At 34.5% G+C, this 27,516-nt stretch overlaps 1 protein-coding gene across 2 annotated transcripts in view; it reads right to left on the reverse strand.

The window, feature by feature from the left end:
• The window catches only part of Pak3 (p21 (RAC1) activated kinase 3), an 85,737-nt gene that overhangs the window by 49,913 nt on the left and 8,308 nt on the right, over nucleotides 1-27,516 (reverse strand). For both annotated transcript variants that reach the window (XM_081762853.1, XM_081762854.1), the window contains exons 2-4: nucleotides 25,820-26,012; nucleotides 10,782-10,933; nucleotides 3,563-3,720 (exon numbers count right to left, since the gene is read on the reverse strand). In XM_081762853.1, coding sequence (XP_081618979.1) covers nucleotides 3,563-3,720; nucleotides 10,782-10,933; nucleotides 25,820-26,004 — 495 coding nt within the window. In that variant the 5' untranslated portion in view covers nucleotides 26,005-26,012. The remainder of the gene's footprint in view (nucleotides 1-3,562; nucleotides 3,721-10,781; nucleotides 10,934-25,819; nucleotides 26,013-27,516) is intronic.

A 27,516-nucleotide genomic window follows, 5' to 3' on the forward strand; every position in this document is an offset into this window, starting at 1 on the left:
GTTAGTCAGGCACTTTTTACTATTGCTAAAGCGCTTTTTGATATCGGTCATTTTCGATGATTTTTATATATCTCCTCCCCTCCCATTGTTGCGGGGCACGGCATCGAACATGTTATTGTTCATCTCAGCGACCCCGAAAACTATGAATTCGAAACTAATATTTTTCATTTCGATCATTTTCATGTATTTCCCTCATCCCCCAAGTGCGGAACTGAATTTGGATTTAAACATCATGGGAAGTATCACTGTTCATCTTAGCGACCCCGAAAATGGATTCGACACTAATATTGGTCATTTTCGATCATTTTGAAATGTCTTTCCCCTTCCCCCACTTTTAAATTACACCGTGAAAGTGATATGGCAAAACCTATTACAGGTTTAAACTTCATCTAGGTTGTAAATTTGATCGAGATCGGTTCGGTGGTTCAAGAGTTATTAACTCACGAACATAGTCACTTTTATTTTTTATATTTTTTGATTTTAGTATATTTCCCCCTCCCCCCCCCCCCCACGTTGCTCCGTCAAAGTGAAATGATAAAAAACATTCCAGGCCAGAACCTTATCTGTTGAAAGTTTGATCGAGGTCGGTCGTTTGGTTCAAGAGTTATTAGGTTTTATTTTATTTTTTTTTTTGTAATTCCCCCTCCTTCCCCTCCCCTAAGTTCTACCGTCAAAGTGAATAGCTAAAAACACTCCCAGGCCAGAACTGCATTTACGTCAGAAATTTGAGTGAGATCGATTGGGCAGTTCAAGAGATTAAGAGTCACAAACATAGTCATTTTCAATTTTATAATATAGATTATCATTGATAAAATGATGCAGTAGCAAATTATTTTCTTACATAATGATCCTCGCTACGCAAATACTAGACCACTAGTATTATTACAATAGCGTTATCGCTGAACAAATCAAATGATGGTTGAAATTAAATCGTAAAGCATTTTCTTTATTTACAAATTTTATATTATACACTCTCCAGTTGTTTCTAAATGCCTAGCGACATAATAAGTTAACTTTTTATAATCATCGTTTCCCGAAACTACTTATGGCCCCACAAGCTGAAAGTCGCTAGATGTAATGAGATAAAATGTTCTTTTTCTTTCTTTACACAACATTTATTCACTTAGGCGTTAGGTTTAATGTAAATAAATTTGATTTTTGGGGGAGGATTTAGTTTTAATACACCTCATTTAGATGCAAAAAGAAAAGTAAGAAAATGTATTTCAGGCTTAAATAAAATACCTGGAAACGGAAATATTACTAAAAAGTTATTCGTAACAATAAAAATTCCTTGTTAACACTATATATGTATCAGGTGTTCTAAAAATGGCACCTACGGACCACAGAGCATTACTCTACAAATCAAAATAAAGCAATATATATATATATATATATATATATATATATATATATATATATATATATATATATATATATATATATATATATTTGTATACCTTTCAAGTCCTCGTCTAGAGACAAATTGCACTATGTCGCAACGTCGCAAACAAAGAACCATAGTTTAGATCTACCAATCTATCAAATAGTTGCATTGATTCTTTCCAGATGGCAGCTAAAGTTGATATTGATTGACACTAGCATTACTTATTTGTGTAGCAATCGATTTAACTGTTTGTTGCATTTGTACAGTAATGTTACTGGCTCCAAGTTAATCTGCGACGTTGCTACGCTGTGAAATGTTGATTCCCCACAGCGGCTGAAGGAGGCCCCGGAGGGTATACCATGAATAACATTTTCGCTTTATTTTTGGCCTGTAGAATAGTCCCCTGTGGCCGTGGGCGTCATTTTTAGAACACCCAATATATATATATATATATACAGTGGATCGTTTATCATGGAATGCCCTTGTAACTTTGAAACTAATAGATAAGAAATGCACAAAGTATGTTTCACACTTTGTAATGTCACTAGATTAAGTGTTTCCAACCCAACCTAAAATTCCATTTATCAGGTTATTATTATACATATTTTAAATCTGTATGTTACACAAAAATTTACTATACCACAGTTATTACTCGTACTGCAAACTAAGGTCGCTACAATATTACAAACATTCACATGTCGAAGGCCGATACAACGCTAATAATGCAACTGAGACGGCTGAAGCAATGTACAACAAAACACTTTAGTGTCAAATACTATGGTCATGATATGGCACATTACGAATGAATACGAAGCAAGTTCCAAGGTATTGAAAATAAAACTTTTTAACAAAAGACCCTACTTCAAAAAACTGCTTAGGTATTGCATCAATCACGTACATGGTCTTCAATAGAGATAAAGATTATAAAGTCTTTTACAGCAAGTTGATGTGGATATGGTGCTACATGAAAAAAAACACAACTTTATCTTGGGTTGCCAACATCGTTCATCTCGTGGTACTGCAGGTATGTCAAACTATTTACTCCTGTTGATATTTGTTTCATACAAAATTTCAGTGCTTTTTTATTTATTGGTTGAAGAGTGACATGGGCATTTCAAGATGAATCGTCTAAACCAATGGTTCTCAAAGTGGGGTCCGCGACGCCTAAAATTTGAAATGTGATGTAATAAAATGGAACTCACAGCTGTTATGCAAGAAGTATTTTTAAGATTGAGAAACTGCAGCTGTGGGCAGTACGAGTACAAAACAATAACTATTCATCATTTCCAGTGCTCCAAGATTTCATTGATTCTTCGTATAAAATGCACAAAACCTTGTAGGACACTCGAGAGCATTAGCTGCAAGTTTTCGAGAATATTTCCCTGTCCCACAACCTGGTAATGTAGAAATCCATGATATACAAGGTATGAATCTCTCTAACACAGAACAAGAACAGTTGTTGGAACAATGCTGCGATCCAAACCCTTTTCAAAGAAAATGAAGTTTTGGTTGTGCGCACGCTGTGGGTATAAAGAGTTGTCTAAAAAGACATTGCAACATTTGATGGCTTTCCCTTCCATTTATGTGAGCTGACCTTTTCTGCTCTTTGCACTATTAAAACCTTAAAGCGAAATCGTCTTAATGTGGAATCGGACCTAAGATTTGATTTAACGAAACTTTTTCCAGATTTCAATCCAATTATGAAAAAAGTACAAAGAATTTCATTCCTCACAATAGTGACCCCATATTTAAGAATATTGTTTATCAAGTGGATTTCCTTAAAAAGAAAGAAAAAAAAAACATTGATTTTCAGTCTTGAAAGTTACTGTATTTTCTATTAAAATTTCGTTCACTAGGAAACAATAATGTATCTTTAGAATAAATTACTTGTTACATTATTTTTCTTGATCTTTTTCTTGTTAGTGGTAATTCTATTTAATATATTTTTTCAATACCATGTGAAATTTCAGATAGCATTGCAAGGGGGTCCACATATCATTTTTCGAGTGAACAGGAGGGTCCGCGTTGTCTGATAACATTGCCAGGAGGTCCGAAAGAAAAGGGGTACGCGTTATTGGAAAGTTTGAGAACCACTGGTCTAAACTGTATGAACAGTGTATATAATGCACAGTGACAATGTATATATATACACAAATAGATTAAACTTATCTAGTATACCTTCTTTTGAACATGCGTGCTGAGTTCTGATTTCTTTGGTGGAAGACTTGGTTTCTGCTCCTCTTCTTCTTCTTCTTCTTCTGGTTCAGCCGCTGAAGATGATCCCTCACTTACATCTGATCTACTGTTTTGGGATGAGCCCCTAGAATAATCTTGACCTGGAAGACAGGCAATGGCACCACGATCAGGTACCAACATTTAACACTGACTGCCATAGCTATTTTACTACAAACACTAAAATCCTTCAAATAATTAGAATTACCGTGCATTATGGTTGAACTTCCTTCTTTCACAACAAACTTACTGGTTAATCAAATGATTATTTCCTTCAGTTGAGAGAAAAAATTCTCCATAAATTTAAAGCATATAATTAACAAATGCAATTTATCTCACAAGGAACTAAATTTATTTTTAAAAATATATATTAAAAAAATATAGTTTATTACAGAGATTTTATTTTCGCATCAATTAAGTAACTTTTATATACAGTGAAGCCAGTCAAATTGGCCCATCTGAGATTGATCATACTTTTATGAACTATGAAACTATAAAATATCCTTGCACTTACCACTTGTGTCTTCGTTATACAAATAACCACGTTTCAAACCTACACAGGGCTTACCTTTAGGTTTCTGAATAATAAAAGGGTGATACGAAATAAAATTTCAATTTTCTGTCTTTCTGGTTCTTCCATAATGATTAACTACCTAGCTTCAGTGTTGAGAGATTCTCAACTGATAGCACGTCCCGTATGTTCGAAAACATACATACTTCAACTTCTATCCTCTCTGTTGGTCTAGTGCCTAGCGCTAGATCCCTGGTTTGATTCCCGGTGGGATGACCTAAAAATCTGAACGAATGACGCTGGAAAAAGAACGCTGAAATGCAACTAATGACTCAATAGTTTCAGTCCACCTCTTACTTACTTCATCCCTGCCCGAATTCAACCAACTCTTTAGTAGCTAAATCGCTAGTGCAGTGGCCTTCAGTTACTTATGAGAACTCATCTGACTGCAATCCCGTCAAGCTATTCGGCCATGTCTCATATAACCTTAGTAATGAAAGTGACGTTAAACTACAAATTAATCAAACACACAAATTCACGTTAATAGTAGGTTCTTTAATTTGAATATTAAAAAAAAAAAAAAAAATGATTTCACAGCTTTTTTTAAAGATTGTGACAGTCCAAAAATGGTAGAGTGATCCGTTTCGTACCCATTTTATGTTCGTTAATTCTGGTTAATATATAACCACACGTTTCTTTACAGAAACTAATAGTAATAATAATAATAATAATAATAATAATAATAATAATAATAATAATAATAATAATAATAATAATAATAATAATAATAATAACCCATGTGCTTTCAAAACGTTTTAATAACATTTTTTACATTCAGTTATATGTTTCTTTCAACTTTTGCCTGCTTTAATAGTCGTATTTAAATAAGACGGTTTGAACGACTCTTTTAGTTCACTGGCTGAAAATTTGGTAAACAAATCCATTTTCTATTTTTGTTTTGACTGGAGTTTAACACCCCTTTTCAAAACTAAGGATTATGAAACGCAGACCTACAGCTTAAGGTGAAATCCGAACAACCGTCAAGAGTTCAAATTCCAAGGCTTTCCCACCGGGAATCGAACTCCGAACCCTGTGCTTCAAAGGTGCAAGTGCTAGTTACTAAAAATCATTTTGTCTTGAGGTTAGGTTTCGCGGGAATCCCGTCCCAACTATTTTACTTTCCGAGATGAAATATTAAATTATATATAGAGCGTGAGCACAAAGTCACATTCCCCAAACAAGTCTGGATTTTTTTAAACTAGAACTAGCATTTGTGTTTCTATTAGTGTGGCTGGGACTGGTAATCATGTATCTGGACGTGTATTCTTTAAGAATTGTTTGCTGAGTTGAAGTCCTGCCGAGTTGTCCATGTGTTGAGGTGAATCTTAAATTAACTAAAGAACAACGTTTTTCGTGCTACAAGCTTTGTGGGAATACAACAAAAACACGCACTTAATGACGGTAGACTTCAGAAGATTTTCAGATATGGAACCATCACGTCAAATAATAAAAATCCTGAACCAACGATTCAAGGTTACGGATTCTGTGTATGATCTATCTTGAAGCAGACGACCGAAGTATACGAAATAAAGGAAGCACTGAATTTGTTGCTCAGAGGTGTGTGTCTTGCCTAAAGAAGTCTACTATATGGAGTGTACGTGACCTCGAAATGACACATACTTCATTAAGGAACATGTTAAAAGATTTGAAAATGAAACCTTACCGGCCAAAAGTTCACCACTCGTTGCATGAATGTGATTCGGACCGGCGTGTTGAGTTCTGTGAGTGGTTTCTTATTCGGAACGAAGCTGACAGAAACTTCTAGAAATGAATTTTGTGCACAGACGAAATCTCAATCAAGATGAATGGTTAAATAAAAAGACAATATTTTATTGGAGAGATACCAATCCACATGAAATTGTGACAGAAGAGTTTAATGTCCCCGGGGTCACTGTTTCGGGTGGTATTTGCAGTGGTGGTGTCATAGGACCATCCTTTTCTAAAAGAACTGTTACCAGTGACATACACTTTCAAATGTTGCAGGAAGTTGTTACTACGAAACCCTCGTTACGAAAATATTCAGTTTACGTGGCAACACGATAGAGCAGCACCTCACTACTGTGATGATGAAAAAAATTTCTTGGATTAACATTTCAATGAATGGATTAGTCGTCAGGGTACGACAGATTGGCCACCCCGTTCAGCTGACCTTACATCATGTGACTTCCCCATATGAGATATTATCAAAAAACGAGGTGTTCTGGTAACCGCAGGATTTGGATAACTTGGAACAGCTAACTGAACAATCATTCGAGAGATTGGATGCCAATCCTCGGTTATGTCATGATATTTCCAAATAAGTGTTGAAGAGATGAATCTTGTATATTGAACATGGTGGGAGACAGTTTAAACAGCATTTATAAGTATAATAAAAACTGTGAAGCCACCTAGCCTCTATTATTTTATTTCTTCACATATTGGGGAAAGCGATTTTGTGCCCACTCTGTCTATATATATATCAAGTGAAATTTTATACACAAAAACTAGCCACTGGCTTTATGTATATTTTTGTGTGGGATTTATTATCATCTTTTCTGAACATAAGTAAATCTAAGAAAGTAATCTGATCGTTTTACTCTTTAGTTACTTCTATACTACCGTATGTTTCATGGTTATTATCGTCAATGAAATTTCCAAAAATGTGAGTTAATATTTATGAAAGAAGAAAAAAAAAACTAGTAAATCTCGTAACAACATTCTTCAAAAGTTTCAACTTATACTGATGAAGACCAATAGTAGTGTAGCTAGAAACAGAGACAGGACTACTCATGGCCAAGTCATCCAATTGAAAGTATTCTCAAGTTCAAAACAGTTATACAAACTTCCACAAGTGCATTAGTTAACTCTATTTCAAATTCCGAAGTTTTACGTACACCTAAAAGTTTTCTTAAATATAAACTGTCAAATTCAACGAAATCAAAGTGTACACATCAGTAATATTGAGTGTCGCAATTTTACCACTATTAAAATTAAACGAACAGATTTAATCTTCAATATTTTTATTTCTTTACCAATAATTAAAATCTTCGATCATTCTCTGATATTTCTACAAGCCATTCGGCTAAGGGATAAGCCAGGTATTGTTTATCGAGATTACAGTCTTAGAGACACCACTGCTTTGTGTTTTTTGTTGCAAATCGTCAACAACGGAAATGTTGCAGCTCTGACTTTTAAACTCCTTGTCGTTTCCTCATTTAGTAGAAAGATTTCGTTTATCTTTCCATCAAATATGGTTTAACTTGCTAAAAGTATTTCCTGAAACCTCACCAGCAGTCTTTTCTAAATCTTACTCAACATGTTATTCTTTTTTTTTTTTTTTTTTTTTTTTTTTTTCATATCAGAGCCCAGTTAATCTCCTTATTCGATTGTATGCACCAATAACCTATTTCCTTCAACTAGGCTCTAATTTGCTAAGTCAAAAATACCTGTAGATGTTATTTTCTACAATGTTCATACACTCATTAGCAAACGAAGAATCTTTCTTTTCCTTACCCCAAGTTTTCGCTTCCTACAATGAGATGTGAAAATGGGAACTGACTAATTGGTTACGAACACTTGAATATTTTTCTGAATAGAATACAGAATTCCTATAGTACTGTAATGTCTAACAAATTTACGATCAAAAATTCTGATCATCTCATACATACCGTGGTACCACTTTTGTTCTGGCAGCCCATTATCAGCTAACCTCTTGCTTTTATTCTTCAGCCTTTTCTGTTTACTATACTGGTATTTTTCTAGCCGGTTTGTACTAAACAGTGTTAGTAAGGATGAAATATGAACGAAGCTTGACCATGATTAATACAGAGTCGTTCAAAAGTGTGAGAACGCCTAAGCGGTAAACGCTGCAAAATATAATCAATGTAACAATGTAGGTGGGGAATAGGGATAGGGGAAAAATTTTTGAAGACACATCACAGTAACGTCTGTCATGTTGAATTTTAAGCAATTGTCTTAAATGGAAACCATAGCACTTGATATGTAATTTTAATAGCAAATTTTCGTGGAAATTGATCTGCACTGTTATTTTTACTCTCGCGCTAATCATTACGAAGTTATGGCTGATTCTTTGTTGTGTCCCCAACAAAAGACGTTAGTCATACAGCAAGGACCACACACTCTTACACGACGTGTTTAATGTGTTTCCCAATCCGGTCGATTGTAGGATGCATTATGAGTTCCCAGTCATGTAAAACCTTGTGCAGTGTCGGCTGTAACGTTGAAACATGCATCAACAATTCGTTCCTTGAGATACTCAGCATCCCTAATTTTCACCGCACACACAACAGACTTCACATGGCCCCACAGGTCACCGCATACACAACAGACTTCACAAGGACCCACCCACAGGTAATAAAAAAATGGAGTCAGGTCAGGGAAATGGGGGGAGGGCATTCCACAGGACCTCACTGACCAATTCACGCATTAGGAAATTGCTGATTCACGGACACAGGTACTGTGGAATCGCGTTACTGTGGTTAATGGGGTGGGGTGCCATCACGCTAGAAAAACTTGAGGAATGACCCATCCTCCGACAGCAGTGATAGCAAGATATCGCATTCTTACATGCGTTGATAACCCACCGCCGGTAGGGTCTCATCGATGAACAATGGACCTACACGCCACACCACACCATAACCTTGCCGGGAACACCAGTGGATGTATCAAACCAATGCGGATTACTATCCAACCAGTACCGCATGTTTTGTTTAATAATTTCGCCAGACATGTAAAAGTTTGCCTCATCAGTATCGTAGCTGCTGTGTGGCCTATTGAGCAAATTTCAGGCGCTGATCTGGATCATCTTCTGTAAGGTGTTAGTAAAGTTTCAGCTTATAAGGATGCTACTTATTCACTGACATAAAGCGCATGATTGAGGTGCGACTAACACCATTTTTATGGGATACACTATGCGTGCTTCTCTTGGGACTTTTCTGAATGACCCCAACGCTGCCATAGTTATTGCCTCGTCTTTCGACGTTCGTGGACTACTAATCTTCGGTCAATATACCGCGAAGCTTGTTTCTTGGAATGTTTTCAACACTTTAAACACAACACCATTTCTGATGGGAGTCCTTTTCGGATGACAGTCGTTAAAAATTGTCTACAATCACCCTGGTGCTTCGTTCTCCAGAGATCAGTAAGATCTCAGTGAACTCTGCATGCGTCATCATCTTCTGCTAGTAAGTCATCTGCAACTATACAAACGAAGTCATAACTGCGTAATGGATACCGCTCGAGCAGAAATAAGAATGGCATTCAATTTCTATGAAAATCTGCTATTAAAATGACACATCACATATTATAGTTTCCATTTAAAACAACTGTGTAAAATTCAAGATTGCCAACATCATTGTAATATGTCCTCAAACAATTTACCACATCCCTACTCCCCACTTACATTGTCACTATATATATATATATATATATATATATATATATATATACAGGGTGGTAGGTAAATCCACCGAAAAACTTTGGGAGGCGATTCCTTATACGAAATGAAAGGAAAAAGTTCTAATAAACATGGACCGAAAAACGTTTCCTTTCAGAGTTATGATACATTGAAAATTTGAAAAATCACTTTTCAAAACTCCCTAACTTAGAAACTATAGAACCTATCCCACGCGGTTTAAGGAATTACACAGGAACTAGTATGTGTTCTATCTAAATATCCAATGTTTTACCATCCTCCGTTATCGGTGAAAGGAACTGTAAAAAGGAAGTTGAAGTATAGGGATACTCCTTTAAGACATAATGGTGCGTTCGTTTCGCTGGTACCGGTGAATTCTTAAACATGGATATTTAGATAGAGCGTATACTATTTCCTGTGTAATTCCTTAAACCGCTTGGGATAGGCCCTATAGTTTCTAAGCCAGGGCGTTTTGAAACGTGATATTTCAAATTTTTGGTAGTTCATAGCTCTGAAAGGAGACTTTTTCAACGCATGTTTATTAGAACTTTTTTTTTCATCTCGTATAAGGAACCGCCTCCCAAAGTTTTTCGGTGGAGTTATCTACCACCCTATATATACATACATATATATATATATATATATATATATATATATATATAAAGTGTTTACCACTTATTATTTAGTTACGCAATTCCCTTTAAATTGGAAAAATACATTAATTTGAGGCGTATATTCCGTACAATGAAAAAGAATCCCGTGCAGGCTCGAAACGTCATTGTTTGTATAAACAAGGCTAGCAAGTGCTAAAATATTTCTATAAATGATTACAAAACACTATATCTGATTACGTATATATTAAGAAATGAACAGATAAACTCTTATTTTGTATCTTGGACGCTTGCGCATGCCAGTTTTTTACAAATCCAGGAATTAGCGGGATATACAAAACTTCACTAACTTTAAATTTGTACATAAAATCTAGTTTAAAATGATTTACACTAAAATTAAAAGAACAGAAAAATTAAATACTTCAATATATTACTGGTTTCTATACGGCGTATATGGATGTGTCTATCGAGTGTGACCATACAAATAATAATAAAAAAAAAAAGTTTTACTATAATTATATATGTTCACGAAAAACGTCAGTGAAAAATAAATAAAGTATGAATACTCACCTAACCATTTCTCGATTTCTGCAGATTCCTCTTCTATAACTTCTTCAGTAACTAAAGGTTTAAATGCCTCAGGAGCTTTTTTCTTTATTGAGTAATTATAAAATTTGATTGCATGGAGGGCAGCGCGAGGATTTTCTGTCTGTTCCGCTTTACTAAAATGAGAAAACATAACCAACTCACCTATAATAGTTTGGAAACGTAAGAACAATCTCAAATTCTCCGTAATTGTTTCTTTCTGAAATTTCATACATAACTATGCCATATTAAATAATTTTGTCGGAAGAGAAAGATGGAGAGAGAAAATTAAACATGGAACGCATGCAACATGTATTCTTTTACGTTAACGTTCATTATTTATACCTACGTATATGGATGTGCTCCAAGTGTACAAAAACATGAAAGAAATGTTATTACATCGTAAGAAAAATTAAGAATTCATCCATGGCGTTTCGATCTTGTTAACTTCTCTAGTTTAGTGGTCCCACGAAGTGCTCAACATATTCAGAGTTTTAGTGTGATATTGTTGAAGACCTGGATAAAAATAAAGTACGTTCTGCTCTGAGCAATCTATTGCATACATTTTGTGAATGTTTCTCATGTTGTAAAGCTTCGTTAACAAATTATAATTTATTTTGCATTTTCTAAATTACAACACCTTCCATATTTATTTATTTATTTAAAAGAGAATATTGCATTTAAACCTTTGCTTAACGGAATCACACGATACTGCAGTTCATTTCCGTTGTCAATATGTTTTATTGTCGAATTTGAACGACATAACCTATTTATAGTATTAACTACACAGTAAAGAGATATAACTACCATGATGTACGATTCGCAGCACCAACTTTGACCGTAGTGGCGGGCAGTTTATCTTCCAGACATGATTTGGGGGGGCACTGCCCCCCTGGAGCTCTGAGAGTGCCTTCCTCCCCGGAGGAGACAAAAATAATACGTCTATAATATAATAATAAATAAAGTAGTACCAGCAGTGCCCCCCGGAACATTTTTTTCTGAAAGAATGACTGGTGACAGGCTCTATCATTGAATGTATTATGAAGGGTCCGGATTCCACCTTATACTGTAGCTCCACCTCTCACATCAGCAAAATAAAAACAAACTCTGACTTAGAGGAGCATAGTATGTTAGTGGCAGAATGCTTACTTCTGGTGTGATAGCTCCCTATTTCGATTAAAACCCATTTGGGCTGGTGGGTGGGCAAGATCATGTACGTGAATTTCCTTGGAGTCCTTCCGTTTCTTCTCACATTCTCATTCCACCACTAATTCTTTCATAATCATTAACTTTCATTAATCGACCGTATCCCTTACGGTAACGTGCATAACTTGAAAGATTTCATTTCATCAACAAATATTTACTACATTATTATTTTTTAACGTATATTTTGAAAATGTAATACATTAAACCTTATAAAGTATAATGTGTATTTCCAGTAACCCTGCGATGGAATGTTGTTCAACGCTAGAAAAGTAATGTAATGTTATTATCCTAAGCGGGTTGCTGATATATATGACATATACGGTCACACCACCCGCCTCTGTGCTATTAGAGAATCTTCGATTTGGTTCTCTAAAATAAGTGTCTTATTGACTGAGAACCTTCACTGAGGCACTGCCGTGAGATGAAATTGAACATATTTTCACAACATGTCACAAATCAGAATATTCTTATTTCTTGTGCATTACCTTTGCAAAGAAATCATCTAACCTGATGCTGCCCATCTTCTCTTCGTATTCTCTGAAGTCAAGCGACCCCTGGATTTCAGTACTGAAAGACAAACTGACACTGCTTTCTCACACGCAACAGAATCAGATATTCTGCTATACTCATGCAGAGTTTGTAGGATGCGTTTTATCGTAGTCTCAGCAAATTCTGGATTGTTCTTTTGTAGGCTGGGATCCAAAGCTGACAGAGCACGTACTAGTTTGTAATTCAGAGGTTTCCTTTCCACAATCTTCTTGATTGTGCCCAACAAAAAGTTTCGACAATCAAGCCTGAAAGCTGGTTTATCTTTGTCTGACGCTTTCAGTTCTTTCAGTAGTTCCTCTGTCTTAAAACCAATGTCTACAAAGATGACAAGCCATACTTTGATTTATGTTTTTACATTATCAATTATCCCCCTTTTCTGTCTCTCACACAAATACACACACACATGAACACAAACTCCTCCCTCCCTCAGCACGAAATAGCAACGATGCATCACTGTCACCATTGGGAATGTTGTATCATTGTGGTCCTCTTCACATGTCAATCTGTACAACTGATAGAAGGAAACAATGTTAGATTCAAAAAAAAAAAAAAAAGAATATTACATTTCCACACTTACGTTCCCTGACTTTCCATGACATTTTACACAAAATGCATGATTTCCCTGACAAGTTTTCACTTCCCTGACATTCCCTGATTTTCCAGAATGTGGGAACCCTGTTATTCGAGATTCTTCACCTTGTATTCTCTGTGAATTGCGCATACCCTAGAGATACTCCGACTGATAAAAACGTGCTACTTCTACCACTTTCCGTACCCGAGTGATATAGTGATGGATCAAGGCGCGCAAATCACATCAAGAGCTTTGAAAGAATTCTGTGAGAAGCATAACATCAAGTATCACACGACTTCCTCGTACTCGCCACACAAGAACGGCCTGACAGAACGAAGGTACAGAGAATTTGAATCGCCTTCTGCGCTGCAATGTGAACTCGATCATATGAAGCGGAGTGCGACTTTGAAGAGAATACATAATTTCTTGAATCGCTCCCTGCGCGGCACGACAAACCAGCCCGTCGGAGCTGTTCTTATCATTCTCAGCTGCTGAGTCATTTAAGAGATCATACTAATAGCCTCCGGAGATAGAGAACGTTAATATTCAAAATCGACAACTAATTTTGGTCATTCGCTGAAAGTGACTGTTCAGCCAAACTATATCGATATCATACTGAAAGATGATTTGGTTATGGTGAAGACCACTTCAAATATATAAGCCATAAGTATGTAAATACTTACATTGGACCATACATTGTGAGGATGTTTCTTCGATATTTTGTTGTTGAATTATCTTGTCAGGAGAAAATTTTGGGACGCACAATTCCCGTAGTTTGTAGCTTTAGAAATGTTCCGAAGACTGGGAATTAAACTTATTAAAGTATGAAGTATAAACCCAGTGGAGTAAATTTATATATATAGATAGACAGATAGATAGATAGATATGTTCAGTGAAATCTGCAGCAACATTCACACCCGCAACACTTCTCATTTAGGAAACTGATAAATCGTCGGATGATATATGAATACGTATTTCTTCAAGCTCATTAGGTTTTAGTTCCGTGCCTTGGGTTTTAATTTTGTTCAACTAATGAAAGAAATCTCCTGAATGCATTTGGACTTAAAATTTCCCCTTCTTCTAACCAGTGATATAATTTTGATAGAAAATACTTTCAAAGAAGTACCTTTAGTACAAAACCGAAACTAGTACAGTTGAAATACACTCTTGCTGAATGATATAGGTTCATTTAATTGGAACAAATTATATTGTTTGTTGAGACATTATACACAAACTAAGAAAGAACACTCAGGGTTTATTCTTTACAATGATCAACAGTGAATTCTAAAAAAAAAGTATTTCTTTATAGTTTCTGGAATGATTAAAATCACATCATTGAGCTATCAGCGCCATGGTTAAGTTTTCGGTTCTTATTCTTTACACATCAGGTCACTAAGAGCTTTTAGAAATTATTTTGTAGAGACCTTCATCTTGTATTCTGTAGAAAATTTGCACGATGATTCTTATGCTTTCGAACAAGTCGACATGGAAAAATTAATTGAATATTTTGATCTTTCGTGTGTTAAATCAAGTATTCTTTCAGCTACTTTATTTTACAAGCAAATGGTTTGTTTCGATGTCCAGTAAGTTCGTCAAGAATTGCCAAGATTTATGAATTCTTCGAATCGAGTTACAAACCTACAAAGAACTGTTTCATGGACTTCTTATCGTATTCATGTTACCACGGGTATTGGAAGTTGTATTATATCTGGAAAACAAAGTTTCGTTAAAATGTATTTTATTTCTTACTCCTACGGATTTAACTTTGATGTGGACTGTCCTCTATCAATTTTATAACATATTCAAAAGAAAATACACCTTTTTTTTTTTTTTTTCGGGATAATAGGAATGATTAATCAGTTTTCAGAGTATGAAGAACGAAATACCTAAAAGAAAGCTTTTGTTTGGAACATTATATGGAGATCTGTGCATGATTATGGTGCAAGTGTATTTTCAAACGATAATTCTCTGTCTTTCGTGTGTAATTACAGATCTATTGAAAAACATTAATTTCTGGCACAAAAAGTAAATAATGTCTGTAAATATAAATTATGTACAATTAACTTTTAGCTATACAGTTAGTTGCAAAGTACTATTTCATGTGAGATAAGTTGTTACTTATAGTGCAATCGAGTTTTGAATTTACTTTTCCACTAATTTTCATAAATTTTCTTTATTTAGTATCATTTAGCACTGTATCTTACCATGAATCTGATACTTTACTATTGGCAAATTAATTGATTTTATTTAATTTTTTTATTTTATTTTATTTTATTTATTTATTTATTTTTTTTTTTAAATTCTACCAGCAATTTAGCTTTTCTATAGTATGAATTTTACAATCACAAAGGAAATTAGTAAAGGACTTGAGATAAGATGAGTAATAATAAGTTTTATGTTCGATCTGAAGTTCTTGATTGATTTTCAGAGTAAAGTTTCCTTCTAGCATAACGCAACTCGTTGTTTAGATAACCCAAACAATGGGTTTATCTACCTTCCAGTAAAACAATGCCGCTTCATACTCTCAGAAACAGGTGAAGAACTACATCGAATAAACTTTTTCTTTTCCTTTCCTTTCCTTTTGGCATTAAAAGTGCGCCTACAAATCTTTCTCGGTTTAAGAACATTTACGATGTTTGTACTTCTGAATTTGAAAATATTATGTTCTGAGTATGTTTTAAGTCTGACAATATATTGTGAATATGAACTTTCGTAATAGTAAATGAAACATTAGGACAACGTGCCATGAACTATGCCTAGTAGGCCAAAGCAGGCAGTATCCGTGCTGATGCTCACCCAAGGAGGTCCGAGCCTGAGCAGGCGCGCTGAAAGAGAGCATTCTACCGATTATGCTATGAAGGGGATTTAATCCTCACCATGATTTTGAATTTGAAAGAAGCTGCCTTAGAAGAGTGAAGGAATTCTAACGTTCAAACATAGAGTTGAAAAAAAAAATCACAACCGAAGTTACTGGAGTTTTCTTATGTAAGTTCAAGCAATTCCATGATTTCATCCAAAGTTATTAGCAGTAATAATAAATTATAGGAGTTTAGAAGAACAGTATTGTACGCTGCAACAAGTATGTTACAATACGTTCTTAGTTTCGTAACACAAATGTCTTGCTGTCGGCTATCAATGTCTTGAAGGGCTTATATTTAATCGAAGCAACTATGATACATTTTGCAATATGAATCTACAAGTTTCTGGATCTGCAACAACTAAATTATTAAATAACACTTCACTTGAGATGTGAAATAAAGCATTTCAACTATTTTGAGCACTATTTACTCACTATGTTCAGTATTGTACTACATTTTTAAAAGTCTTTACACTTAGGACTAGGAATGTTTTTTAAATGAAATTATTCTCACCCTCCTTTGTTTTTTCCTTAATATACCAGAAGAAGAGTTCCGAAAGAACTTAAGACGTAGCTAGAAGATAGTTTTACCGTTTATTGAGTGAAAATAAACAGCCATCCGGGCGCAACAATATGGACCAAATCAATTAGTGCTATTCAGAAACATTACTACAATGCTAAGAACATTTCCATCAATCCAACTTACAACATGGTTACACACCAAGTAAGAAAAATAAGTTGCTCATAAGTAGAGGCCTGTATGGATGTATCCATACGAGTATAGTTTTTCATGGATTTATTTTTAGTTTCTTCGCGGTCGGCAGACAAAATTATGGATATTCGTGTAAAGACGAGATTCACATTACCATTCTTCTCAACACTATTAACTACAGATCATATATTAAAGCGTGTTTACCTTTTTGGATTAAATAATCACCACAATAAAACTATTTTGCTGGATTCTCTTTGCTCTCAAAATCATATCTATAATGAATATTAAGTGATAATGTGATTTTAAACGATTTTTTCACTTATTCTTGTTTTTTTCATTTCAGTTTTGCATTCGAAACAAAAGTAACTGCCTTATAAATAATTAGATTACAAATATTAAATTTTAAAAAATGCTCTTAAATTAATTGGCAGATACGGTATTACCAACTTGGCAATTTCTTTGCCATAAATCTGCTTCGGACGAGACTAATGTTAATATTTTTTCCATTAATTTTGTGATTTGTTTCTGCATGAATTTTATCCCATTTCATTTAGCGTAGTTAACGTACAATGAGAAGAGATCTATTTAAAGTTTATCTTGAATTTTATTGATGTATCGAATCATATGATTTACGAAAAATATGAAGCAAATACGTACAACTGTTAATATTAGTTTTGAAATCATAACGGTCGTAGAAAAAACAAGTTGTATGTATTTTCTCTCTTTCTTTGCGGATGCAGATAGAGTTGCGGACACGGGTACAGATAAAGATACTGTGGATGAGGGGTGCAGATCTAACTGGAAACTTCATAACAAACTTCTGGTATGGATTATAAATGCAATCCTTGCAATATTCCCAAATATGTAACTCAATTGAAGGTAAAATGTACTGGTTGATACCCGTAATCGAGGTGCTACTGCAGTACATAAAAATGTAGCATGAAATTCATTACATCGCAATGCACACTTTATTATTATTATTATTAACTTGTGGACAAAATTTATTGCATAAAATTTCAGAAAGTACTACCAGTATTCTAAATTTCGGTACAAGTCTACCTTTGATACCTAATTCTGCTGTCGAAAATGAAATCTTTCAGTTTTACGTTCTACGTCCCATTAAATTTACCCCTCGAGTTTCTGCTCAACGGCAACATTAAACTTTCGAACGAATGAAGAATCCAATTAACGCCAGAGAGCTGTACTATATTAACTTATCTGGCTTATCGACAGAAAACTTAACACAATAAGCAAATAAATCCTATAGGAAAGCATTAGCAGCCATTGGATCAACGATTTTTTTTTATTTATTTATTTCAACAACTGATCAATAAGTTTCAAAAATAAAAATAAGGGGAGAGGTGGAGGAGAATTTTTTCAAGATTAATACCATTGGAAAGCATGAGGAAACTGAGGAAACGACCAAAAGGTGGAACAACTTCCCTTTCGAAAGAAACAATTACTACTAAACCTCACACTTCTCTACTTTTATTTATTTATTTATTTATTTATTAAAAAAAAAAAAAAAAAACATTGAACAGTGCACAAAGTACACACTTAACTAACAAGAAAACTCACCATTCGTATTCAGAATATTATACCTCTCCCAGCTATTTTTCTCGCTACCTCGTGGTTGCATTAATGGCACATTCCTTTATCTACTGGCTCTATTTACGTCTTACTGACTGACTGACAACAAAATTTACGAAAAGAGCGAAGTGACCCATTTAGATCTCCCGATACTTTCACGTCAAAAAAAAAAAAAAAAAAAAAAAAAAAAAAAAAAAAAAGAGACAAATAAGCCTTAGAAACACTATTGGTGAACTTATAGCAAAAGCAAGAATCAATTAAAGCAGCTTTAGAGGACAGACAAAAACCCCTCATAACTGCCCACCAGGATCGCGAGTCCGGGCCTTTTTAACAAACACATATTTCCACTCCGAAAAATTTTTCTTTCACTAGCAAAGGAAACAGCGCATTATACACTCGACAGAAAACACTATTATGATTATAATAAGAAGGAATATAATACACTCTCTTCCTCTTCTCAATTTCGATTACATTCTATGAATCACCGCATAAACATTGTACAGTCCGCAGCAAAAAACCTGCAACAAAAGCATTTAAGTTTATTATGAAACTACGCCTAATAGCCCAGAGAATCAACATAACGTCTAAGTGGCACGAATCACGCCAGGAGAAACCTCGGCGTCCTCCCCATCACACTTATTTTGGAGCAAAATACTTTGTCGTTTCACACTAAACTTACAATGCTCATGTTGCAGGTTTTCAAAATATATTGTGACTGGTTTCATTTCTTCACATAAATATTAAAATTATTCAAAGGGAATTGTCTCATACACTGAGACATTGGTAAATGACTATTGAATTTTTGTTTTCAAGGGCGCCAAATAAGGATACTATGAACAACGGCACTGTATCAATCATTTTTTGGCAAGACAGTTATCACTCAAGAGAAGCAACGAGTTGCTTTCAAATTCTATTTCCAACAGTTAAAAAAAAAAAAAAAAAAAAAAAAGCATTAAGTAGTTGGTTAGATGCGCTAGGACTGACAATTAGTAGTTTCACAATGCCCGAAGGCGCCTTACGGTTATTCACAGACAAAAGCTGATCGTTTAATATTTAAACTTCACAGATTAACGTCCCATAAACGATAGTAATTACGGAGTTAACGATGTAAGAAAGAAAGGAATGTAAATATGGGATGAAACGGAAGAACCTCGAGAAAACCCCACCCAGTCGGTGCTTATTTACCACAAAACCCATATTGCGCATACATGGTTTGAACGCACGAACTTTGGTACCAGAAGTGGACGCTCTAGTAGGTTTGTCACCGAATTTGTATTACAGTTAATATTAACATGCTCAATGTTTCAAATCCTCAATCTGAAATGCGATCGCTTGCTTGTATCAGTTTCGTTCATTCAATGTAATACGTGATAACCATCAGTCGGAAGAAAACGATTTGCTTACGCACTTCCAAAACCTAAGGATTTTGATGAAAAACAAGGTACAGAACAGCAACATATGAACATAATGGAGATGACATTTACGATTTTCTTTTCTACAGTAAATCTATGAAGATGTCAACACTGAACAAACTGCACATTATGAAACTTCGCTACTTCCAAAATATTTTACTAGAAATAAATTATTTTACTATAATTTGAATCGCAAATTTCCTTTTTCTTATATTTCACCACTACGAATTGCTAAATAAAGAAATCCTGTCCTTGTTACGTAGTTTTGAAGACGGGTGTTATCAGGAGTTTCCAAATGGGTTACACCCCCCAATCACAGATGTTTTTGTGCCCCTTTCTCAAAAGCTGCATTCCAGTTACAAAATATTTCTGATATATTTTACCTGATAAAACCTTGTTTTATAAAACAATATTTCGTATTGGCATTGAAAAAACACAAAAAATTGGCTCAAAGAATGACTAATGAGAGAGAGACTGAAATTTTATTTGAACTCATGTACAGTACCATAAATATTGTTCACAAATTATTGCATCACTTTCAATGTCACAACTAGCTGAACCTGCGCTGTCTACACAGTGTATCACTAACATATGAGCATGAATCTCATGGTCATCCCTCACAACATCTGTACATGTACCTTTACAGACAAAAGTGAAAGATGTCTTGATAAAAATCGACAAGAGGTACCTTAAAGGGGAGATTTTCTTCGATTATTTTTTTGAATATCTTGCAGCGTTTGTAAGATTGAGCCAACTTCTGGTTGGAGTTTCTAATTCATGTATGATCAGTGTTTTCTTTCTTCTTGCATGCAGTATGTAATAAGCAAATACATTACACACACAATTAATTATAATGTCAGTAATGTATGGTGTTCATTGGGCAAAACACCCTAAACAATAAAGATTCATCTTAGACTGGAGAAATGGTTATCCTTCCTTTTTCATTATCATTTGGCCATGAAACAAAAGAATGAGAGATATACAACCCCTGTATACAACTGCGTTGTGTTGGAATGTATAACTCATAGGATATGATCCTTTAAAATGTTTAATTGGAACCGGACAATCTGCACAAAATTTGGAACCGACCAGCGAAAACAGCACGTTTCTAACACTTGTGGTTTTCGAGATCTCACTGTCGAAAGGATTGGAGACAAACATATAAGCTTTTCTTTGGAGAGAAACATATAAGCCTAGCATTTTAATAGATAGATAATTTTAAAATACGAATAAACAACGTATTTTTATATTTAGGAGAATAATCATCGTACGTAAATCATTACAAATGTATAATTATTGATGGAAAATAGTTAAATATGTAGCTATAAATGTATAGCAATTAATAAATATTGCATTATAGCACAAAGGAGAAGAACACTTTGGTACCTACAGATGTATCCCGCATTTAAAGATCAAAAGTGCAATAAAATTAGTACGGCTATCCACTGAATATTGACCTAATGCATACGCTGATATGCAATTTTATCAGCTATTTTCGTAAACTCATAAGCACTTCCAAAATAAACCTCCTTCGGAATTACAATATATTACAATGAAAACACAAGCTTAAATACGAGTATCCGTATTCTAAAATCCTTTCAAATGTGATAAGCAACCTTCAGCTAATGCAGGACAGGAAACTCCGATAAAATCGAAACCAGTGGGAACGAAAATGAAAATAGGCTAGAATTGTACATGCGTCGAAAATGAATTTCCCATTGGATTGTTGATTCAACTGCATTTTGTGGATGATTCGTCAATATCATATCCCACTGAACAAGCGATAGCAATAGATAATGAGCACAATTGGAGAACGTACGTTTGTTGCACATCATTAATGGAAAACAAGATAAGTTTCTAAGGTTGAAGTTACACATTGAGAGAAGAAGCACTCAACTACATCAGAAATCGTCTTAAAATTTTCATTTCAAATGTCTTTAAAATTTCATTCTTAGCAAATCGATATTCCCTGACTATTCCCGGTATTTGACTTTTCGCAGTTTTGAGATTTGATCACCCTATTAACTGATCACCTCATTCAGAATATATTGCCCAGAGAAATAACACCAAGGATCATACATATTTTCTTTCTGAGTTTACGTAACTCCTAAAATAGCTGTGATCCCCCACCTACAAGGGAAGAGGTCATACACCAAAACATGTTAGTAAGAAAATGTTATGAAAACTTGATCAAGTTTACATATAAATAGAACACTCTGAACTATGCAAACTCACATACTCACTACGTTTCAAGATTTTTCAGCAGCAGTTTAAAACATTGGAAATATATGAAATTATGGATACGTTTAGTATATTAAAAGTGCAAAATGTTGACATATTGTGCTTGGATGTAAATGATTCAATTTGATAAAATATATCTGCTCTATTGGTTCTGAATTTAAATTACGAATAAAGAAATAATAAACAAAATAGGACGCATTTAGGGTTTCTATGGATAGAACATGTTTTTCTGCTCAATCAAGTTCTTTACTAATTCAGTGCGTGGGTGCCTTAATACATATTTACCCATATTATTATGTGGTTATGCTTCATGGTATATATATAACCACTTAGATTTTCTTTTACATTACTGCAGTTGATAGTACATGCTACTTCTTACAAAGAATTAGTATACTGAACTACAACTCATATACTCTATATACACATCAAATATACTTGGTTTCCTACTTTTAAACCATCACCTGACAAACTTGCAACTTATGACTGAAAAACAAGCTTCGCAAAAGATTCGATTGAGATATATTTGTTTTTGAAGTAATATACAATGTGCGTACAAGAATTTAATGATGGGTTTGGGAAAACATTAATTGATTACTTATTTTAACACTCTATATACGCACATGTTTATTAGCAACCAGATATTAACGAAGCATCGCTATAACTCTGTAATGAAATAATTGTTCAAGCATTTACTAAATATTTATAGTGTCCTTTGTTTACTTTCCTCATCGACTTCATTCCTGTGCGTTACGAACTAACAGTACCAATTATACAGTATTTAATCAGATATGAATACAGTAAGCCATCGTTAATTTGACACCCCTCCAAAAAAATAAAATAAAATAACAAACGTCAATAGTAAAAATTTGTGACAACTTGTTTGTTATAATTTAGCATCCTTATCCAGCATCAACGCTGTATAAGCTGCGAATCTACATCTTAAGGTGGAATATGTATCACATGTACTCCCATCGAGAATCGAACCCAGCTCTCGCGCCCTAGAAAAGAACGCTGTTTAACTACGAATGAACATCTCGGCTGGAAAATAAAACACGAGTTACCTTCCAGTTTGTCACTTGTTAGCTTTTTTCTCTCTCCAACGCTCTTACCGATTAACCTATCCCATTAATTTTACCTGCTCCTACCTAAAACATATTTCCTTTCAATCTTCCAACACTACCACGTGTACTGTCTACTCTTCAAACTTTAATGACTTTCCATCTGTAAGAATTACAGCAATTCAAATTGACGAATATAACCAAGCAACGACTTTCATTAGAAACATACTTGATCACACGTTTCAAACTGTAAATGACTCACCAATACATACATTATTACATCTTTCAAAACCAACAGAATTTATTTTATACGAACAAAACTGACTAGACTCAATAATGAAATACTTGCATGCTTCGTAATAAAAAAAAAAAAAAAAAAATCTATCAAAATAGTCACACACGAGATTTAGAAATATATATATATAAATTACAATAACGTCAACTACTCTTAGGTCCATGCATTGCAGAAATTTGAAAAGGAAAGAAAAAAGAATGATATCCGCATGCAACTTTATTTTCTACATGGCAAAGCTAAAAAGTCATGCCACGTCGAACGTACATCATACCTGTGTCAAGTTCCATTGATGTTAGACCTTGAAAAAATATAGAAAAACTATTTTTGTGCTCCAAAAATAAATGGCATAGAATTAAGCTAGTATACGGAATTAAGAAAATATTACACATTTGGATTTATTTTATTACTACTTAATAATAATAATAAAAAGTAAGGATGTACTGACAGAGTGTATTCGACATACTATATTTCTACATAAAAAAGTCAACACCAGTGCATAATTTACTATCTTCTATATCATGAAATAAATATCTAAAGTTTATATACGTTATTTCATACATTAAAGATTACCCCAGTATCATACAGAAAAGCACTCCATTCTCACAACATATTACAACATTGAAATAGATATACAGGTATATGTATCGTTGATCAGCAAATACAAAGCCGTACCTGTCATTTGCGAAGTAAATCGTCATTTCTGAGTTTAATAATATAGCAAGGTATTTTTGCATGAATCCTCTCTTCTATTGACTATCGATTATGAGCAGTAAGTTGTCATTCCTTTTAATCAGTTACGGTCACAAACTTCAACCATTCTCAGTTACAAACTATAAAATTTATGGTCCCTGTTCCTTTTCATTCATTTTGTCTATAGCATATTTGCCTCCCCACATCTGCATTAAAATTTCCCATTACAATTATGGTTGCACCCCTCTTCTCCCTGTCTAAGATTACCTTAATTTTCTAACAGGTTTTCTTTCTCTTCAGTTATCTGCACAGCAGTTGATGCGTAAGTTTATCAACACTAGCTTCTTCTATTTTCCTTTAAGTCTTAGCATTACAATTTACAAATTATGTAAATAACCTATAAATTCCAATGTTTTAATATCTTCTTTTTCTTAGGTGATTACCACGAATTACTCCCGCAAATTTGAACTGCCCTTCTTATCACATGATTTTATAGTGATATCCTATGTGATGATGTAAACAAACAATTCCACGCATCAGTGTTTACAAACACCACCACATGGTTCGGCAAGAGGATCTCCCACCAGATAGATCTACAGTCACATGCAGACGACGGCTTCTAGCCTCTCCCACGGAGCAGAAGACGGTATCGGAGCAGCAGCGCCACCGCCACCCAAGGAACCCTATAAATAGGATGGACGAAGGCAACTCGACACCAGTTTTCTGGTGACCCCCCTCTAGTCTGCTACGGGACTACGCCTATCCTATCTCCTGGCTTAGCCTGCTACGGGGCTCTGTGGAGATCCTGTCTGCGATCTTACGGTCAAAGACTACCTATCTCTAACCTTTCATATTAGAGAGATTATTTTGTATAGTATTTTGTAAAATTACTTTTATAGTGGAAGCTTTTATATTAAAACTGGTAGTGGGAGTCGATTCCGGACGCTCTTTTTATTAAATGCTCTACCTACAACCTATATGAGACAAAGTTTTACATGCTGGAGGCGCCGGGTATATTGTAGTTTGTAACAAACTACACAACACGAACATGATGAATCACACAAACACACACACACACAACGTTGAGCTGAGCGTTAATTATTACGAGAGAAAACGAAATGACTATTATGATAGGAGAAAGAATAGACACAGAAGGGTTCTCAATCCCACCTTGAGAGCTTAAGTATCCACCAACTATCCAGTGCATTAGAATGAATACAAACTGAAGTGAGAATAAAGCTGACTGTTTCACATGGGGCAGCAAGTACTGAAGCTTTCAGAAGAGTAATGAGTAACAAGTTTCTGCCTTTTTCCATTTATTTTTATATTTTTCTTAGAAAACTGCCAATGCAAAACATAAATCACACGAAAAAGTCACTTTACCTCCCAAAAAAGTAACTTTTAGTGACAAATTTGAAAAAAAAAAGTAATTTTTAGTGACCAACTTGAAAAAAGTAACTTTTAGTTAAAAAAAAAAAAAAAAAGTGACTCACTATGAGCCCTGATATGAAGCTAATGAACGAACTGTTTCTGAAAAAGAGAGAAGTCATTCTACCAACAAGTAACACATCTCAGGTAAAAATATTTACCCGACTCGTACTAGTTACTCGAAAACAATACTTCATTTTTATAAATTTATATTGGTAAACTACTATAAGGACTAACAATTAGGACATAGAAACATAGATTACTGGTGTAGACCATTAGGAAACTAAAATGACAGAATTCTTCGCGACTAGGTATAATTTTTCTCAAGGTCATGTGGTTGAGAAACATTATTCCGCACTGTTGCTTTCTTTCTCTTTCTCTGGCAAATTAAACAGAAAATGATATAAAACTTACGAGATCTGTGTGTCTAGAAATTTTATCCATGTTTCTGGCAAGCCCTCCAATCGTCCTGTTTCTTTGTTTTTACTAACATGTATTTGATGCTTTACATTATTCGGAAGACCAATATCAGTCGGCCCTTCAGGCGTTTGGCGTTTCTTCGAAAAAATATTAAATAAGGACATCTTGGTTGTCGTCATGTCATAATCTGAAATAAAAAAATAAAACAATGTACAATTACTTTGCAATAAATATGCGAAATATACTTTAACATGAAAACATTTGTCATAGGTCTACTAGTACCAACCACAATAATTCTAACTACCCATACACACTCATATCTTCCAATTTCACAAAATCGTTTTAATATACATGGGTCGAAAACAATCTCCTTTCAGAGTTATAAAGCGCCGAAATGGGAAACACTTCACATTTCAAAACGAACTATCTTGAAAACTATGGGACGCATCGCAAACGGTTCAAGGAATTACATAGGAACTAATATGTGGTCTACCTAAATATGTACTGAATCCTAAGATATTTGTGCAACGTGAATTAATGAGGAAATCGAACTACTGAAGTTCCTTACTTTATTCAAGTAGATTAACTTTCCACTTGCCTCTTGATGCTAACTTAGTATTTATAAATCTGAACCCTCCGTGAACTGAAACAAGAACCATGCACACCAAACAATAACCATTAGAGACATTAGAGAACAATCATAGGACGTAAGTGCTAGGATTCGACTCGATTTCAACTCTCACAGTATGGGCCGTCCCCCACCACACTGTCTCACCTGCAGGAGAGCTGGATTATAGGACCATGGCACTCGCCCTGGTAAAAACCACATAGATGAAGTAATAAGGACGTATCTTAGTATGGTCACTTCGGAAAAAAAAAATGAGTGTTAAACCTTTCCTATAGTTTCGTAACTGAAGTAAATTGATAATCTGTCTCACTTTTACCAAATGTAGGCTAATGACTTTCTTAAATGATAAAAGAAAAAAGTTCTTGTCACATGAGTGCTATAAATTTCTTTAATTTAAAGTAACTATTTCAAACATGCCGAAGAACTATACTTTTTCGTCTTTTATTACACGAACTTGCTATTCACTTATATTTTTTTAATTTCTTACTTTAAGGTCTACTGTAGTGCCTGGCGGGGCATATTTTACTAATCTGGTAATGTCAGTAATGAAAACATATTTTACCACTCTCATACACAACACTTGTACTAACGAAATACCGTTATCATTTAACAGTATTTATCAGAAACATTTCCTTCAACTCATTCTGAAACATCAGCAGCACGAGCTTTTATTACTTTCATCATTTAATTAATTTCATTACTTTACATATATAAAGGCACTCAGTAGCTTTATAAGCACTCAGTAAGCTAGTCCCACACAACATTGAGAACTGACTTAAATTGATTACTTGCCGGAGTCTATTACACTTTTAACAGAAGTAATAAGTTTCCATGAATGATTTACACAAAATCTATCACCGACCTGAAGCTCATTTTTTGAATTTAAAAGAGACATTGGGAAAGACAGACTTAATTTCCAACTTTATTAACCAACCCTCGTATATAAAAGGAATAATCCTGATGCTTTTTTCATCGGTTTGGTATTCCGTACATTTGTGTTGGTAGGCCTCACTTCGATTTTTACGGCCATATATGGTCGAGGAACAAGGATTGTTCACGTGAT

Source organism: Thermobia domestica, chromosome 6 (assembly GCF_964235325.1).
Source record: "Thermobia domestica chromosome 6, izTheDome1.hap1.1, whole genome shotgun sequence".
Taxonomy (NCBI): domain Eukaryota; kingdom Metazoa; phylum Arthropoda; class Insecta; order Zygentoma; family Lepismatidae; genus Thermobia; species Thermobia domestica.